This window comes from Octopus bimaculoides, chromosome 6 (assembly GCF_001194135.2).
Source record: "Octopus bimaculoides isolate UCB-OBI-ISO-001 chromosome 6, ASM119413v2, whole genome shotgun sequence".
Classification (NCBI taxonomy): Eukaryota; Metazoa; Mollusca; class Cephalopoda; order Octopoda; family Octopodidae; genus Octopus; species Octopus bimaculoides.
This window is the reverse complement of record NC_068986.1, coordinates 38,984,524-39,004,711: the sequence shown is the minus strand read 5'-3', so window position 1 is coordinate 39,004,711 and position 20,188 is coordinate 38,984,524. Positions and strand designations below refer to the sequence as shown.

Sequence of the window (20,188 nt, the reverse complement as noted above, 5' to 3'; positions counted from 1 at the left end):
TTTATTTATATATTTATATATATATATATATTTATTTATATATTTATATGGTATGTATGTATAGAAAATGTTGGATATTCAGTTGTGAAGAGTTAATGTATTTAGTTTTGGCTAGTCAACTCATCTGTCTTGAGTGTCCTTTTTTAATCTTGGGATTAAATAGAAGTAGAAATGGATTATGTCTCCATCAGGCCCATCATCATTTAATCTTCACTTTTCCATTCTTGCAGGGGTCAAGCAGAATCTGCTGAGGCAATTTTTTTATGACCAGATGCCAACCCTCTCTTGTTTCAAAGCAAGGTAATATTTCTCTGTGGAAGATGGGAAATGAATAGCATCACTTCCATGACAGTGATGCTCATTTACAATTATCACATGTCAAGGCAAGGGTACACACACACGGACTTCTTTCAGTTGCCTTCAAACTAAATCATAGCACTTTGATCAGCCCATGGCTATAGTAGAGACATGCCCAAGATGCTGTGTAATGGTACTGAACCCAAGGCCACATTGTTGGGAAGCAAGGTTTTCAACCACATAACAACACCTATACTTATTGCCCATTTTGTATATGTATATGGATTATACATATTGTCTAATCCAAAAAGGGATGCAGTGTCTTCCAGTTCAAATACATTAACTTGTTGAGATGCCTGCAACTTAAAATTTCTGGCCTCTAGTTTTGTACTTTTCTTGTCTACGTGTTGGAAAGAAGACTAGTGGCTGGTGTCTCTTAAGTTACTTTTGCACGGTCCAATATATATATTTTTTTTTTGTTCCCTATTTGACTGAATAAAGGTGACCTCAGTTTTGTAGATGACTTCAACAGTTTCTTGTTGCCAACTGTCACCTGTTTCCAAGATTAGTTAATATTTTCCCATGGCCAAACATCTTGCTGAATACTGGAAATGAACGACAGATTGTATGACAATGACACTCATTTACAACTATCATGCAGTGTCAAAACTCCAGACACAAATACACATGCATGCATAAACACAAATTGTGTGTGTATATGTATGTATATATATATATACACACACACACACACACACACACACACACACACACACACACACACATACAGGGTGTTCCAGAAGTCTTGGGCACATTTTGACATTAAATATCTCGAAAACCATCAAGGACATAAAAGCGCATCAGATATATTCTGAAAACCTACAATTTCAAGTTTTTTTATCGAGTGTTCAAAGATGTTCAATGTGAGCACCGTTGGTCACATGGCACACATCAAGCCGATAGTCCAATTCTTGCCAAACGTGTTCCAGCATTGCGTTGTTGATGGTTGCAACAGCTTTTGTTATTCGGGCCTTCAGTTCATCCACGTCTTTTGGAAGGGTAGGCACATAGACCAGTCCTTTCACAAACCCCCACAAAAAGAAATCGCAGGGTGTGAGATCTGGAGACCTGGGAGGCCAGGGCATGAGAATGCGATCATCTCGCCCAGACCATCCAATCGATCTGTCTGGCAGTGTTGTGTTCAGATACTGTCTAACCCTGAGGCTCCAGTGCGGTGGTGCCCATCCTGTTGGAAAATGAAGTCATCAGACTCTTCCTCACTCTAACTTATCCATTAACCAGTTTTCCAGCATGTCGAGGTATGTGTCACCATTGACTGTTGCTCCTTTGAAGAAGAATGATCTGTAGACAGCTTTCTTGGACATGGTACAAAACACGTTCACCTTTGGGGAATCTCGCTGATGCTCAAGAAGTTCATGTGGGTTTTCAGTACCCCATATCTGAGTGTTATGCTTGTTAACTTTGCCATTTACGTGGAAGGTCGCCTCATTGCTAAAAACAAGCTGGTCATCAAATCCGTCATCTTCCAACTTGCATTGCAATGCAAAAGCCACAATGAGCTGGTTTATCAGTGTCCTGCAACTGTTGGACTAACTGTAGCTTGTAAGGTGTCATCTGCAGTTGTCTTTTTAAGATATGCCAAACAGTTGTAGGAAGCTGAAGCTTCCTACTGGCTCTTCTGATCGATTTATGGGGAATCTGCTTGAAGGCAATTCAAACTTGCTCAACTGTATCATCTGAAGTTGAGGGGCGTCCCGTTCTCTTAGCTGGGCACAAACACCCATCCTTCATGAATTTACCATGCCATCTCAATATGGACTTCCTTTCTGGTGCCTCTTTTCAGAATTTTGTGCGTAATGCATGTTGAACAAGTGTCCATGATTCAGTTTTTGCAAATTCAAGGTCGCAAAATGCCTTTTCTTGTTGAGTGAACGCCATTACTGGATCTGAAGAAATATGTAAAAAAAACTTAATGAATTTAGCTTTAAAATGGTACCAGTTTCATCTTACTACGAATCATAGTCCAGCAGAAATGAGGATTTGAAATGTGCCCAAGACTTCTGGAACACCCTGTATATACTCACACACATACACACTCTCTCTCTCACTTTCATACACAGTCTACCAAGTCTACTGACAGAGCTTTGGTTAACTTTTAGCTGAATTCAGAATCATGTAGTTGGGAAGCAAACTTCTTACCACACAGTCCCATGTCTGTACCTAATATATATATATATACTTTTGTTATTTACACCACCTGTCCTCGTCTGTTATTTTTTGTATATTCTCCTATATATATATATATATATATATATATATGTGTGCGTGCGTGTGTGTGTGTGTGTTGGAAGATCACTGAAAGTACTACTGGACGTTTAGCTAGGGCTTTCTTAGAGGAAGGTATTTAAATCTGAGCTAAATATCTCAAAGTGGGCACACAATCTTGAGCAGTAGCTGCAGTTGTTGCGCTACATTGAATCCACAGAGAGCAAACATGTGAAACTTCACACATACCAATGAATAGGACCAGAAGTGTGAATGAACAGCCAGTGTTTATACCTGTAACAAGGGTGCTGCTGGTATTGGATTTACAGAATGTATTTCTATGTTTCCACACAGTATTATTAGATAGCCATTAATCCAAGCCATCCGGATACTTTAGTAATGACAGTAATAATTCTTTCATTATGTGCACCATGTGGTAGAGCAGACAAGCATCAATTTAGTCAACATTCTTAAAGTTTGACCTTTCAACCATGACTATTACCACATAGCAAGATAGCTGGTTTGATGATGTCAGATTATACATCACTTCACTTATTAGGCAAAGCTGCACGTTTTTTTTTTTTTTTTTTTTTTTTTTTTTTGTGGTACCCTGGCTGCAGTTGTGACCTTTATTTTGAACCCATTGGCTTCAAGGACATCACTATCAGAGGGAAGTCCTTGAAGATCTTTAGGCTGGATAACAGATTGAAAATTCTTCTGCAGAAGACCTTTTTAAACACTGAGGGGTAGTGACAGTATCGTCCGTTAATGTGAGTTTCTCGTGTTACTTTCCTGAAAGGTTTAATGAGAAACTAGCTTAAGGGTCAGATTAGTCTTCCAGATAGCAACAGAATAGCTGGCATTCCTAGTAATTTGTGATATTTACCTTGTGAAATATTTTTACAAATTTGCTAGATGAGACCTGAGCTACTAGGAGACAAGTTAAGAGCAGTAATGTAACCTACTTAGGTGAAGTGTTTTCTAGAGGCCTAATGTTATAGGTGAGTTTGGAGAAAGTTTCATCTGCAGATATATCTACACTCAGGTCAAAAATAGACTTGGTATTTTGAATTTCTTCTTTGATTTAGACAGGAAAACATGTCGAGTGTTTTCTATTTATAATGAAGAACAAGTAATTTTGGGTAATATAAGGACATTATTTACTCAGTTATATGTGGCAGTTAAGTCTTGGAGTATATAGATATTTTTGACATTTCTAGCATTGCTTCCATGTCACCAGAGCAGTTGTTAAGCAAGGTTGATAGTGTATTTTCATTTCTATCCATGAACATAATGAAGAATTAAATGTTTAAGTACAATGTTTTGTGGTATTGCACAAAGTACTGTTAATTATAAATGAAAATAACAAATACATGTGTATGTATGTATGTGTGTGTATGTATATATATATATGTATGTATGTATATATATATATATATATAATGTGAATGACCTATCCCCTCTCAAAATTCTTTGTCTTGGTGACCCTGCTGGTGCTGGTGCCACATAAAAACATAGTCCACAGTGAAGTTGTTGGCATTTAGAAGGCATCCAGCTGTAAAAACTATGCCAAAACGGACACAGTAGCATAGTGTAGTCTTCTACCTGGCCATCTCCTGTCAAACTGTCCAACCCATGCCAGCATAGAAGACACGTTAAATGATGTTGTAGATTTTAATTCCTGGCTGTTACTTGTTTACAGTTTCTACAAGAAGCTAAGTTTTGGCAGCTAGAAGGCCAGGGTAAGCAATGCCCAATGAGTTAAACCCTTCAGCATTTAAATTGGCCATATCCATCCTAAATATTCTACCTATTTTTAATGTTCAGTCTGGTCATAGCTGGCCTCTCACACCTACCTTACAATGCTATTCTAAAAATAAACAATTGCTTCACTGGAGTTTTGAAGCTACAAGATAATGCATGATTAATTCAAAACAAAGTGAATAAACATACATTACATTTGGTAATCTGAATGCTAAAGAGATAATGAAAGACAAAACCAATCAGGTCAATCCTCTCCTTTGGTTGGTAAACATATGTGGATTACTCTTGAAGTCTATTTTCACTCCATGATCAAATATTTATTAAACATTGTGTGTGACTTCTGTATTCACTCATTTGTTTTACATTCATTTTGGTAAATAAATGTATTATTGAGGCATCGTTTTATAGCCAGATGCTTTCTGTTGCTAACCCTTGTTTTTTTTTTCTCTATTCTCATTCCACATATCTCCAAAGGCAGAAGGCATTATGCAGTTTGCAAAGCTCACATCTCTAGTATTTCCTATTTTATCCTGGTTTTTACATCTTGATACCCTTTCTACCACCTCTGACTTTACAGAGCATAAATTGAAAATATTTTACACTCATATAACTAAAGCACAATATGTAAATTTGGGGAATTATTCAATCAATAAACAATTAGAACTTGGTTTTAGATTCTCTGTTAATCTCGGGCTTTAAACATAAAGACCAGCAATCTCAACAAATAATCAAGATGTGAGAGAATGACAATTTTTTGACACAATTCACTATGCACTAGGAATATAAATAGAAAAGACAGGCTGAGGATTGGTGTGGGAATATTTTGTTTACATACACAAAATTTATATCCTGTTTATATATACTTGAATGCACACATGTATGCATTAGTATTAACAAATGGGAGACAAAACATTCAATGTCACTGCAGTGTGTGTTTGATCCAGTAGTCTGTTATTTTGGTATTTCCCGATTGTGCAGATTATTGCTCAGACAAGTAAAACCCAGATAAGGAAAACTAGTCACTGTAATGATAAATGGAAGAAAATATACAATTGGCTGGACAAAGGGAAACTGGTGGTGGGGCTTATAACTTGGTGATAGTCTAACACACACACGCATGCACACACAGTTGTTTGGCAATGAGTTTGCAAAAAATGCACAGGAAGATAAAGGAAAATGAAGTGATAGCTATTCATTGAGATTAAAATTACTGCTAGTTAATAAGGTGAAGAAATGTACCATAGTAAACTAATGGAGAGACAAGGATAAATGGAAGGCGGGATTGCCATTCTAAAGTCAGAACAGATCCTGAAGGATCTGTGGAGTAACATTGCTCAACAGAACATAGAGCTTGGAGATGAGGAAGCCACTCCAGGTCAAGCCATAACTTCTGCACGTTGAGAGATCAGAGTTCTGTTGCTACAGACATGTGATTAAAACATCATAGAGAATAATAAGACAGATTCTTCAAACCAAGCCAACCAGCAGGAGAGCTAAGAGTAGATAAGAATGAGATGGTTGGATAATATCCTTAGTCTTAGTTGGTCATGCTTGGGGACCCAGCCAGAAAATATGACAGTTGATTCTGATAGGACCCTATGGAGCAATTGCCTGAGGATTCTACCACCTTGACCCCCTCAAGAATAGTGGGTAGAAAATATAGACACACACACACGCACGCACGCACGCACGCACGCATGCATGCACGTGATGACTTTTGAGGTTAGTCATGCAATAAATACTTATTGAGCTGAATCATTTTTGCAATTATTTCATAAAGAGAAACCATTTAGTTTCATAGCATGGTTATGAGAATTGCTGTTTAATGTCTAAAATAATAATCGAAAAAGACAACATACAAAATGTTATTCATTTGCTTCATTTATAAATTAATTCAGTTCTTCAATCTTTCAGGGCAAGTATATTTATTATATTCTCTGAGAAATCTGCTTTAATTAGTTTGAGTAAATCTTTTTCAATTGACATAAGAGCTAACCCATAAACTCTTTTTTTCTCCTGTTCTATTTTTGTTGGTAAACTTTCTCTTCAATACAGAAAAGATGCTCTACAGTGTAGACAAAATATTTTTATGAAAGACTAAATTGCTTCTGTTTTTAGATTTAGTGCTTTTCTATTTGAGGTCAGTTTCAATTCAACCATCAGATCAGCTGATTGTTAAGCAACATCATTTACAAAGATGACAACATTGATAGAGGTATTGACAGATAAGAGAGGAGGACAGAAAGAAAACTACATTTTCAAAATTGCATGACTTTCAAACATTTTTTCAACAGGATGAAAAGGGAGATTAGAAAGGTCTTCTATTGCATCTGAGAGTTTTAGGTATTCATTGAAAATTGAACAAGGTAATTTGTTCAAAAGATTTTGACAAATTTTCAGTGTTAAAATTTTTAAATCCCTTTAGGGCATGCAGTGCAGTCTTAAGATCTTGTGGATATTACTGCGGCTGATATTTTGTTTTTTGTACTAACTCTGATTTTTGAAGTAATCAGATTAAGGTATATCCTTGCAAAACATCTGATCATTAATGAAAGACATATAAGGATATATTAAATAAACATACCAACATGCTTCTTCTATATGTACCCTATGTTCTGAATTAAAAGAACTAAATTATTTTTCAAAATTTGATTTCTCCTAACAAATGCATCTTTCAAAATATAAAGGAACATGTAAATATTGCTTATGTTGTGCCCTATATACTGCACCACACAAATGTGTTTATACATTTATATATCTATAATTGTGTATTTGTGTGTGTGCATGGGTGGGCTTTTTTTTTTCATTTTTAAAATCTTTTTAGTCAGTAGGGAAGGCAGTACCCATGGCCAGTGACAGGGGTGTCAAGAATATGGGGAGAGGGAGCCAGCAAGGAAAATATCCTCAATCAGGAAACTTGGCCTGGATGCATACCACAGTGAACTGTACTAAAGGTATTCAGGCTATTAGGTGGTGGTGGGTACTAGGCCATGTAGCGAGTTAAATCTACTACCCATATAGGTCATAGTGGGATTTGAGTTCAGAATGCAAAGAAACAGAATACTGCAGGATATCCAGTCCAGCATTTTTATATTTCTACCAATCCACCACCTTGGGCTGCTATTTTTTTAGCAACCTAGAAAAGATGGGAAGTTGACTTCAGCAGCATTTAAACTCAGGGTGCAGTAAATTGAAGCAAATACTGCAGTGTTCTGTTCACTCAGACAACTGTCAATCTGCTACCATGTATGTGTGTGTGTGTGTGTGTGTGTGAGAGAGAGAAAGAGGTTGCTTGAGTGTTCTAGTGATAACATGTAACCCAGTACAACCTGTTGCATTATCAGATCATTGGAGATTAAACTGGTAAGACATGGCTGTGTGGTTAAGAAGCTTGCCTCAAGTGCTACTGTTATACAGGCAAACAAAACTTTGCTTAGCAGAAATGTAGTAGGAAACACTTGCCCAAGGTGCTGCACAGTGAGACTAGACCCGGAGTTATGTGATTGGGTAGTGCACTTTTTATATACTTAGTCTGGGGAAAATGAATACAAAATATTTTATAAAATATTTACAAATTCTTTTATGATTATATTTTTGCTTTCTAGTTTACTCAGAATGTTGTTAAATTGTGGTTTCTGTTGTAATTGTTTAGACTCAAATTGCCTGATCAAGCAACCCTATGATCAAAGGCATTGTACTCCTGCCCTTTTCCTTTCAAAGTGGTAGGGTGTGATTTGAGGAAGTTTCGCCTGCCATTTCTAGCTGGCTTAGCAACTAGATGCTCCTGCTTTCAGCACTATAGAGTTGGATCTGAATTTTGACTAGCTATTTGGTATTGAATTGCTAGTTATGTGAGTTTAGTTACTCTTATATACAATTGATAAGGAGTTCTCTCTCATCTAAAACAATGTTAATTTTAACTTTTTACATTCTATTTACTGAAACATAGTGTTATTTGGAAGCCTATTGTTTCCAACTTGCAAAGCCATTTGACTTGTGCTAAACAGTATCCAAGAAGCAGAAGAAATGGTATTCAAGATACATGGCCCTGAGCTATACATATTTAGACATAGAGGCTATGAATACAGGTTTTTGAACGTACTTGGAAACTTAAGCATTTGAAATAGGTAGCAGGTTAAAGAAAACAAGATCAAAATTGATATGTGTGCTGCAATAATAATAGTTATACAAAATGATTGAGAGATGAGGAACATATCTAGTGTTATCTGAAATATTTAATGAAGTACAAAGCTTATGAAAAATTCATAATGAAGTGTTAAATTTTCTGTACTTTCATCATTCATTTTATCAGTTTTAATTTCTGCTTAAAATAGCATACCTGTATGGAATTACTTCATTCCTGTGACTTAACAAATTAAAATTTAATATTCCTACTCAAAAGAGAGTGGTGGAACTGGTCTAGACAAAGTGCTTAACTAGGTACTTTAGTGCATCTTGTTTATTGCATTGAAGTTCTAACTTCATATTAGGCTTTGGTTGACTTTGCTTTCATGCTGCTTGTAGGTTTGTTCAATCAGCAATAAACATCTTCTACAAAAAGGCCTTGTATCTAGTGAAAAGAAAGTGGGTAATTTTTTTATTTACCTTTGTCTGTAAAACAGACCTTGTGCTTTATGAAATCAAGATCCTTACCCCCATCAGAGTTCTTAATCCTTCTGCTATTATAACTAGATAACATTGTCTCAAAATATCAACTTTCCTTTAAAGAGGAGTGGTAATAAGTGAATTGGTTTCTATTGAGATGGGTCATTTCAGTTATTTAAGTGAAAGTAAATTTCATGAGAGCCTTTTCAGCAACTTGAAATTACCATCAAAAAGTGGGTGCTAACATACTTAAGGTAGAGGGCCAAGAAACTTAATCAAAATTACAATATTGAAAGCTGGTATAGTTGTAGATTTAAAGTATGCCAAGCAAGGCTTGGGTATAATTTGAAATAGTAATTATATATGAATTCAGGTGGCTGCCTTTCTCTTGGATAACATCAGTGGCATGGAGAGGGGAGGCTGGTATGCATGGGTGGCTGCTGGTCTTCCATAAACAACCTTGCCCGGACTTGTGCCTCGGAGGGTAACTTTCTAGATGCAATCCCATGGTCAGTCATGACTGAAGGAGGTCTCAGCAGTCTTGTAGAATAATTTTGTGGCTTAACTGTTGATTGAGAGTTATTGTTGGCAATGGAACAGTTACAATTTTAGAACCTTTTTGGTTTATTTTGTCCAGATTATTTTAGTGTCCTATAAAATTCTATTGTTTATAAATAACCAGAAATTCCTTGCCACTGTTCTAAGCTTGACAATAAGAAAGGAAAATTAATCTATTGGCAAAATTTCTTTTACTGACTATCTTTGGATCCTAGCCCATGCTTTTTGTTTTTATTTTTACTGTAGCTTCTATTAATCCAAATCACAACTCTTGTAAATTATTCATTCCACATTCTATTTACATAATCTATTTTTGTTTCTTTTAGTGCCCTCTTTATTTTCTATGGCTCATGAAAAAAAGTAGCAAGTCTTTTCTTTAATTAAGGAGCTTATAAATCATAAGTGTATACACATACACCTAAATAATGCCTAATATATCAACTCCAATATAGAAAGCCTAAACAATATCATACAACTCTTATCACCATAGAATTGATGACTTGCAGTACTCAAGAATTTAAAGTTATCAGGGTACTTTGATATCTGAAAGTAAATAGTTTTTAATCTGCAACAAAATGGTTATGTTTTAGATATATTTTGTCATTTCAGTTGATTTTTTTTTTATCAACAAAGTCCCCCTAATTTGTAATCAGTTCAAGTGCCAATTCACAAAACTCACAGCACTTGAGTCACTTTATAACTTAGCCAATTAACAGAAATATATATCTTACATGTATATCAATTCAAAAGAATCATTTTTTTAAAAAATGTTTTTTTAAGTAATTTTGGTTTCATAACTATTTTGAGATGGCATTTTTCTTTTTCTTTTATAGTGTTGGAAAGACTTCTTTGATGAATCAATATGTGAATAAAAAATTCAGCAACCAATACAAAGCTACAATAGGAGCTGATTTCCTAACAAAAGAAGTAATGGTGGAAGACAGGCTTGTCACAATGCAGGTAACACTCTTTTTTTTCAGTTTTTAAGTTCATTTTTCACTCAAGATTGTTGTATGTACTGTTACTTCCTTTTATACTGTTTTGCCTGACCATGGTTAAATATCTGAAAATATTATTTCTGAATAGTGAACTTAGCTTCACCAAAGTCAACACATGTCCATACTAATGCAATTATTGTTCTTGCACTCTACAACTAATTCCTCCTGTTTATCTCTCAGCTCATCTTTATCTCATCATTCACACTATCTTACACTAACTACTCAGATGTAAAGTGAGGTGGAGTTTTCAGCTTTTGTTCAGACCAATCAGCTGGAGCAAGCAATTAAGTTCCTTGTTGAGGAACATAAAGCAATGACACAAGTGAAATATGAACTTTGTGCATGTGATCAGCTGCTCTTCTCAAACTTCACAGCCATTGTTTCAAATTCCTGAAATAACGACATTGGCCAAGATAAGTTCATCTGTTGTATTTGTGACACTTGATAGCGACTAAAACTTACTATTTTGTTATTTTGTATAAATCTTTTCCATCACATTCTATATCAGTTGCACCAAGGTGTTTTATATGATAGGTCAAATGAGCTGAGCAAAGATGGACAGTTTTCATCAGTTTCTTTTTTCTCCTATTTACAGACTTTGTTCACATCTTTCTCCAATGAACACTTTCTAGTAATATGACTCATTTTTTACTTTTAACATACCATTTAGAATTTTTAAAATTAGTGAATCAGTTCTATAATGATTGGGCAGAAAATAAGTGATAATGGATTTGTTTATTCAAATGTTTTTAGTATATTCACTTGTGGTCAGATTATAGCAAAAATCTGCAGTATTGCAGAAAAGATTTAGTATTTAATAATGTAAATAGTCATCTGTTCAAGTTTTTCCTAGCCTTTTTGCAGCTTTTTCACTATGAAATGTACAGATAACTTGAGATATTCTTTCAAAAATAGTATCCCAAGTATGCACGAAAATTTCAATATAAAAATTTAAATATAACAAAAAGAATAAAAACGATGATGAAGTCACAAAGTCAGCAAAATCTCCCTGGGAAGTTTTCATCTATGGGACTCTTTCATGCACAAATCCAAACTGCATCTCATCTAGGTCTACTCTGTCACAGATAAATTGTGCTATGAGTCCCTCTCTGTGGCCTTCATAGCTTGATCTAATAGTTTGATTTCTCTATAGTTGCTTCTCTCTAAGGCATTACCTTTTGCTTTTGATGCAGTTTATCTTATGTATTCTCCATGCAGCACTCTCCTAATAGTACTTCCATACATGCCACTTTCTTGTTTTCCACATTGTTGGCAAGCAAGCTTTCATTATTTGGAATACACTTCTTGCCAATGACTTACTGTCTTGCAATCCTGAACACATCATGCCACTGATCCTCATGTAGGTCATGTACACATCTCTTCCTTTACACTTCACCCTTATCTAAATATGCCTGTCGCTTAGCTACTCCTCTTATTTCTTTAATGTCCACAAGGGGCTACACACAGAGGGGACAAACGGATTAAGTCGATTATATCAACCCCAGTGCGTAACTGGTACTTATTTAATCGACCCCGAAAGGATGAAAGGCAAAGTCGACCTCGGCGGAATTTTAACTCAGAACGTAGCGGCAGATGAAATCTTGCTAAGCATTTTGCCCGGCGTGCTAACGTCTCTGCCAGCTTGCTGCTTTAGCTACTCTTCTATTCAACAATGTACCCTACTGCCACCATCCTTGGTTTTCTAAGCTGGTCTCTTAGCCTTTACTGCCCTATCAACAGTATCATTCCATCACATTATCTTTGCTCCAACCACATCTGATCTGTAGCACTAAGTGTATTATTTTGTAGAAATACCCAGTTGTTATTTATGCTACAGTTTTCTAGATCTCTCTCAGCAGTCGTATGCGTCAATTACAATTTCTCATAACCTGCTCTCAACTGTTAGATTTGTTTATCATTTCTTCCTTCTCCATCCTGTCTGCTGTTTCTGTGTCTGCCTAGCTATGACTTAAATCACTTAGCCCCTAATCTATTTTGTGTAGTGTATTCTTCAAGAAAGCTTTAGGGATTTATAATATCCCTTCTGTCCATTTTCTCATTGAGAATGTAATCTGACTTGTTTGTATGTCAATTTGGTAGATGAGGTGGTGCTTGGCTAATTTTTTTTAAAGAGTGTGTTGCAAATTGTTAGATAATTTGCATCACAGAACTCGAGGAGCCTTACACTTTCTAGATTTCTTGAACTGTATGTCCATGTATGTCACAGAAGCCATCATCATGTTGGCCAACATATCCATTGAAGTTGCTACTTACAATAATGAAGTTGTCAATTATGGTAACCTGCAAATGAATATCATAGAAGCTGTCTTATTAATCTTATGGTAGTTCTTCCTGTAAGATGTATGCTGAGATGTTGCTTTTGAGTTGTCTATACCAGGTTATGTTAAAAGTTTTTTTTTGTATCTCAAGCTTTAGTAGTTCACACAAATAACATGAAAAACGTTCATTCATCAAAATATATCCCATCAAATTTCATTGCCTGTTGCCATCATTGTGTCAGAAGTTTAATTCCATGCTTATACCATTTAGCTAGTTTAGAGGCAAAACACTCTCTGTACCTCTTTTCAACTTTGACATTGTTGAACCTCTGTCTATGCAGAATATAAGCCATAGCTTAGAAAAGGTGGTAATCTGATGGTGCAAAGTCTGGACCTCAGGTAGGGTGGGGCAGCACTTCCAGCCCTCAAATTCCTCAACCTTGTGCTTGGTTACATTGGCAGTGTGTGCTGGGGCATCATCATACTGTAGAATTACACATCAATTGACCAATGGCAGTAGCAGGCTTTCAGAGCGTCAGATACTCACTGCAGTTGTTGAGCATAATGGTTAGTATTCACAGCATGACTATCTGGGACATGCTCAAAGTGCAACACCCCTTTGAAATTCTGCTGACAGTGTACAAGTGCTCATGCTTGGCTGTTAACTATTTCAAACCAAGCCTCTCCTTCCACAATAGAAGGTCTCTCTGACTTTGGTTTATCTTCAAGGCAGGGGTTACTTTCCTTGAAGCATCTGAACTAGTTTTGTGCCAAACATTCACTACAGTTCCTGGGCCTTCCACATCATTAATTTCTTGTCACTGCTCTTGCACTCAGTCTTTTTTTTTCACAAGTAGAATAAAATGACTCTAATTTCACCACTCATTATCAAAGTTGTAAAATAAAGAATAAACAATTCAGCAACAACTGGACATTAAGTTATATCAAATTAATGATATGACATAGAGATACGAGTTGCCAGAAATCATCTGTAAAAATTTGAAAAGAACTTTTAACTGAAACTAGTAATTAGCCTCATCTTATCCTATCCTACACCCTAACTACCTCAATTTCTTTGTCTGATTCTCAGCTAAGTATGTCTACCCCAACTCTGTTCTTACTGTTCAATATCCAGAAAAATTTGTACTTACTGCTGTTTCTTGCCTGTGAGGAGTTTAGTTGAGGATCCTTTCCTGCACACATCAACTCATCTCTACTTCAGCGTCTCTACAATCTCACTAGACCTGCTTTTCATTTTATATTTGTAGTTGCCCTAAGGTTTTGGAACCAACAGGATGAGGTAGAGTATTTTTAGTAACGAAGCTGCTTAATTGTTGGTCCATTACAATCTGACAGCTTCTGTGTCTGGGGGGAATAAGAAAAGCTGGGCCATGCTTTGCCAACTGGAAGATTTACACACATGGTTACATTCCCTTTCATTAAATTTGCCATCATTTATACAATCTCTAACACTTACTACATTTGCTACTATGAGTCATTTAAATTATTAGCAAATATATAAAAATTTCTGATGTCATTAAGAATACCATTGTTATGTGTGTTTGCTATGATTTTTTGTCATCATTGTTGACATTCAAGTTCACATCACATAAGTTTTTATTTCAATTTTTCCTGCTTTATTTAACATTATTCTAAAAGAGATCAAAGGGGGGAAAAAGACTTTATAACATTCAAATGGTAGCTGGACAAGCCAACACTTGAATACATTCCAGTAAACTACTCCCTGCTCAAATGTACTGTGAGATCCCAGATCTTGACAGTAAACTACTCCCTGCTCAAATGTACTGTGAGATCCCAGATCTTGACTTTAAAGAACTACTCCAGGTGGTGCTAGTATGTTAGACATAGTTCAGTGATTGAAACCGATGTTATACACACATACATACACAAAGTATGAAGTTAATTGTGAACTTTTTTTATTTTCTTTCCTGTCATTTAGCAATCAGTCTTTGTTGTTTATCTTCTCTTGAATATATTAGCTCATTGCATACCAATGGATTAGAAATTAATTTATAAATGCAGCTTCAATAAGCATCAACTTCCTACTACTGTTTTTTTAATAAATGAATTACACTGATGAAAAATGATGTAACTTAAAAATAGGACTAATTTCTCAACCTTAGTATACAAACTTTTATCTACGTGGTAAAGCTTTTAATTATATGGGTAATGATCTAGATTATAATCATCTCCAAATAATTATACTGGCAATAGCATTTCCTTTGTATAGTTACGTGGTTCCTCTATTATAAAACCATTCAAAAGGCTCTACTCACTGGTTTCTTTGTTTAGAGTAGATCATATTTGAGTTGGAACTAGGTCACATGTCACCTACAAAGATTAGATCTTTGGACCTATTGATTAGCAAGCGGGATGAAATCTACTTTCATTATTTCCGGCTGTTTTCAGGTGTCTACCATGGCAGCAACTCCAACCTAAATATTGGATCTGATTTACAGTAGATGTGAAATCTCATGAAAGACATCTGAATGGTTGAGCAAATGAAAGTGGAATTTTGGAGGGATTTTCTAATTATGTATTTGATTTCTAAGTTTAAAATGATTGTTCCTTATTTAGTAACTAGCCATGCTCCAAAACCCACCACCAAAAAAAATGAAATTTCGGATGCCTTTCAAAACTGATATCACAAAGAACATTAGTTCATGTAGAGTTACACAATGAAGAATGCTCTATTGATCAATGCCACATTAAGAAAGGATTTTTGTCCTGAACATCAGACATTCAGAATCTGGTAATTGTTTTTTAATTGAGAAAAAAAAAATTGTGCAATATATATGGTTTAACCTATTAAGATGAAAGGAGATATTTCTTTATGCAGATTGCATAATGTATTAAATAATTTCAACTAATTTAACATATATAATCATTTAAGATCTGTTTTCCATGTTGGCATGGGTTGGATGGCTTGACAGGAACTGTCAAGGCCAGGGGCCAACCAACTCCCATTGCCTGTTTTGGTTTGGTTTCTATGGTTGGGTGCCCTTCCTAATTTGGACTGGGTGTTTTTTACATGGCACCATCACCAGTGCTTTTTATGTGGCACCTTGGTTTTAGGATCTAAATTCTGTTGTGGGTGGGTCTTCAGTACAGTGATGCACCACATATCTTGGTCCTCTGTCGTCTCCTTCATAAGGTTCATCATTTTGAGATCAGCCTTCAATACTTCATCCCATATCTTCCTGAGTCCCTCTTCTAATATATATATGTGTGTGTTTTTATAAATAAATAGATGCAGGCATCACTTAACGGTTAAAATGTTCTCTTAACTGCATGGCTTCAAGTTTGATCCCTCTTTGAGTTCATGGGCAAGTGTCTGATACTACAGTCCTGGGTCAACCAATGCCTTGTGAATGAAACCATAGAAAATGGAAAGAAGCCTGTCATTTGTGTATATTTGTGTCTCTGTTTGGCCCATAATTTTACAGTTCAGCAAATTAGAGTTAATAAAATAAGTAGCAAACTTAAAGTACTGGGAGCAACTAAAGTCATGGTGATGCTCCAGCATGGCAGCAGTCCAATGATGGATATCAGTAAAAGAATATATATTAAATGTTATATTGACCAGATGGTCATAGAACACTTTTGTATTTTTACCTATTATAAGGGGTTATTGAAACAAAATTTTAAGAAGTATATGTGCATGCAGAAGCAAATATGTATAAACAGAAAGTACTTTTCATTATTTTGCATGTCATAGTAAACAATCTTAAGTGATGCAATCTGTGATGTGAACAACATATAATTTTGTCCACACCATTATCATAGAAAATTATTATTATAGTGATTTAATTTCTTCATTGGATAGTTATCTTGGACAATCAATATAACTTCACTATTCAATAACTTCACCCTTACTCCTGTTATGGACCATCTTTCACTCACACTCTCTCTTCTATTCATCTCCTTATTCCTTGAGGACACACTTCTTTACCATCATCTCTTTCCAGCACCACTCCAATTACTCTCACCCACCCTTCTACAATGTGAGGTAGCCATGCATCTTCTCTTCACCAAAAAATCTATTCCTGTCTCTTCTTTCATGCCTTAACATATCACCACTTTGCAAAAACCTGTTCTTCTATACTATACTTCCACTTAGGTAAGGGATTTCTTTAGTTTTGTGGGTGACATGATGACCTCACAAGTGCTGGTGCCACAAAAAAAAAAAGAAAAAAAGCATCGGTACACTTTGTAATATGGTTGGCAATTGGAAGGGGCATTGTAGCATAGTGCAATTGTCTGACTTGTCAGGGCCTGTCAAACTATCCAAACCATGCTATTTTATGGAAGGCAGATGTTAAATGTTACATAAATATATGTGTGCATTATGTAGTGATAGAAATTTTTAAAATCTGCTTGAAAGAAAAGCTGTTCCTTATTTTGTGTGTTCAAATTTTTATTTACGATTTTTTATATTTACTTATTAGCCTTTTGTTTGGTTTATACACTGTTTCTAAGCTGACAATTTGAGGCTTTGTTTTAAATTAAGCTGTGGTATGTAGTTAATGCATTCTGGTCTAAATCAGAAAGGTTCTCCAGAATAATTTTATTATTGGAATCAATTAGTCATGAAGCATAAATTTTAATTTGGTTATTGCATCTCTTAGGAAAAAAATGGGGCTATTTCATGTTTGCTGCTTCATTCAAAATTGAGATTATTTGGACCACTGAAGGTTATATTCCAGGTTTTTGTATTTTATGTTTATGTGGGGTGGGGAGCCATTTTAAAAGTGACCTTCGAACTTTACTGATGTAAGCTGTAAAAGTACACTTATTGAATAATAGTCAACATTATGGAAAGATTTTTGTTTTGAACATCAACTATCTAGGATCTGGCCCTCTTTTTTTTTTGTTTCTTTTTCATTAAATTTCTTTTAACTGAACAATATATTTAATGACAACAAGGTGAGGTGGGGTCTTTTCTGTTGGCTGCACCTTTTGAAATTTTCAAATTTGGTGTATTGATGTAATTTTTCACGAATCTCGGGGCCTAATTCACTTGTTCCAGGAAAATAAAAAAAAAGATTATGGTTTGATCATTTTTACCTAATCAGAAAACAAGATTTGGAATCTGTCATTTTGTGCATGACTGCAGTCATAAGACAACAAAACATTGCAACGATAACATGTTTTATGCATTTTATAAGCAAAAAATTACTACACACTACATTTTTTAGTTTTGAGAGGAGAAAAAAACAAACTAAACAAATTAAATATTTTGTAAAAACATTTTATGCCAATGTTTGGCTTGTTACTAAGGAAACACACCTATATGTCTGTAGCTTTCAATTGGCTAAAATTATCCAAAATTTGCAGACTTTAAAAGCTATTAATTCTAATTTGATTTATGGTGAAAATGAATTTCATGTCAATAATTATCATAGAAAACTACATCAGCACTCCAAATTTGAAATCAATTGGAACAAAATTTAAGAAATTGAAAAGTGGCAGCCAAACAGAAAAGATCCACAATGGGTTATAATTAAATACTGTAAGGCAATACTTTTATTTCTTCCGATTCACTGTCTTGTCAGATCAATTTACCATACAAATGTTATTACCATGTACCTATGTAAGAAACTGATACTGACAGCTTTTTTTAAAATTGTCTCTTGTGAAATTTGATAATGACAATTTTGATTTCATTAAAAAATGTTTTAATGCTGAAGAAACTTATATAGAACTGGCTGAAAGATCTCTATTTATAAATGCACCTTTCAGATATCTTCAAAATAGTGGAAAGTATTTGATTTTATTCATAACTGGTTATAGATTAGTTATGACTGCCAATTAGCCTCTCGGTAATTTCTCATCTTTCATACTTATAGCAGCTACACCCATGTGCATATTCATTAGCAATTGCTGGAATTTTTTTTTAATTACCACCACCACCCCTTCTTTGAATGGTAAAACTTTCAATAATGATGACCTGAAATTGCACTTTCTTCAATTTTTGCCATTCAATATGCACAGAATCAAGAAGTTACCAGAAAGATGGCAAAACATCATCAAATGAAATGGAAAATATATAATTGATTAAAGTTCAGTTTTTGTATCAAGAAAAAGACTTATTTCACACTAAAAAAAAATGAAATTACTTTCTTGCCAACCCAATATACACAACACACTGAAAAACAGAAGAACTTGATTTTATATATTTACAGGGTTCGTAAGATATTTGAGGACATATTTATGTTCATAAAAAGACATAATAACAGATAACTTTATTTGTCAAAAAATACTGTGAGGATTAAAATAAACCTTTTTTCCTATTATGTTATTCAATAATGCCACCTTCAGCTTCAACAACTGTTTCTATTTGAGAACTAAATCATTATCTACATGCTTGAATCAAGTGACCCTGGTCCATTTTGGACATTACTCTATGACATCTTTGAAAGAATCTTTGGTGTTATGGGCATGTTCATTGACTTCTTTCTCAAAAATGCTCCACATGTAATCGTCCAACGGATTGATATCTGGGGAATTAGGAGGCCAAATGTTAGGGGTTATGTGATCATGAAAATTTTCAGTCATCCATTACTGTATTACTAGAGCCTTGTGTGATAGTGCAGAGTCTTACTGAAATGTATATGGCCTTCCATTGCATACACTGTCCAGGGTTTAACAATTATTTCTAGGACCCTAATGCAGGCAACAGAGTTAACTCTAAGACCTTGTGGAAAGAAGTAAGGAGGCATCACATGTCTTTCATTGTTGACAACCCCTAAAACCATGACAGTTGCAGGAAATTTTGTATGCAGAGCACTTGGAACTTCAGAAGGGTCTGCACATAACCATCTGTCATTTCTTCTGTTAACTTTTTGATCTTGGTCAAAGTTGTTCTCGTTTGAGAAAAACCAAATCAAATCTTCTGCTGGATTTTTCAGTTTAAGAGCCTTTTAGATATGATGATGTGATTTTCTTTTGCTTTTTCTAACAAATTGATCTTTCCTCATCATATAAGACTTATATCTGATGTCTTCGAGGACATTTCTGACTGTTCCTTCTGACACACAGAGATCTTTTGCAATTGACCTCATGGACTTTCTGGGATTGTAATCAATGGTCTGTTGAACTTGCTGGATAAATTCAGGTGTCCCGATGATTTCAGAGCGTTTAGAATGCTTTTTATGCTTTGATACTGGTGATATGTTTCCATCTTCACTCTCTAGCTCCCTACAAACATTGTAGACAAAAGATCTGGCAACTTTTAAAAATCAAGATATTTCTAAATTGTTTAGCCCAGCCTTTATAACCACAATAACAGCATGCTTCTTCATTTCTAGAGTAAGCTGAGGGTCTGGCATTATTATTTTCTGAAACAAAGATACAGAATGAGCAAAAAATGCAGCAATG

At 35.1% G+C, this 20,188-nt stretch overlaps 1 protein-coding gene across 1 annotated transcript in view; it reads left to right on the top strand.

Annotated features, from left to right (window-relative positions):
* Positions 1 to 20,188, top strand: part of LOC106881634 (ras-related protein Rab-7a) — a 29,030-nt gene that overhangs the window by 5,188 nt on the left and 3,654 nt on the right. The window contains exon 3 of the mRNA XM_052968456.1: positions 10,344 to 10,470. Within this exon, the coding sequence (XP_052824416.1) occupies positions 10,344 to 10,470 (127 nt within the window). The remainder of the gene's footprint in view (positions 1 to 10,343; positions 10,471 to 20,188) is intronic.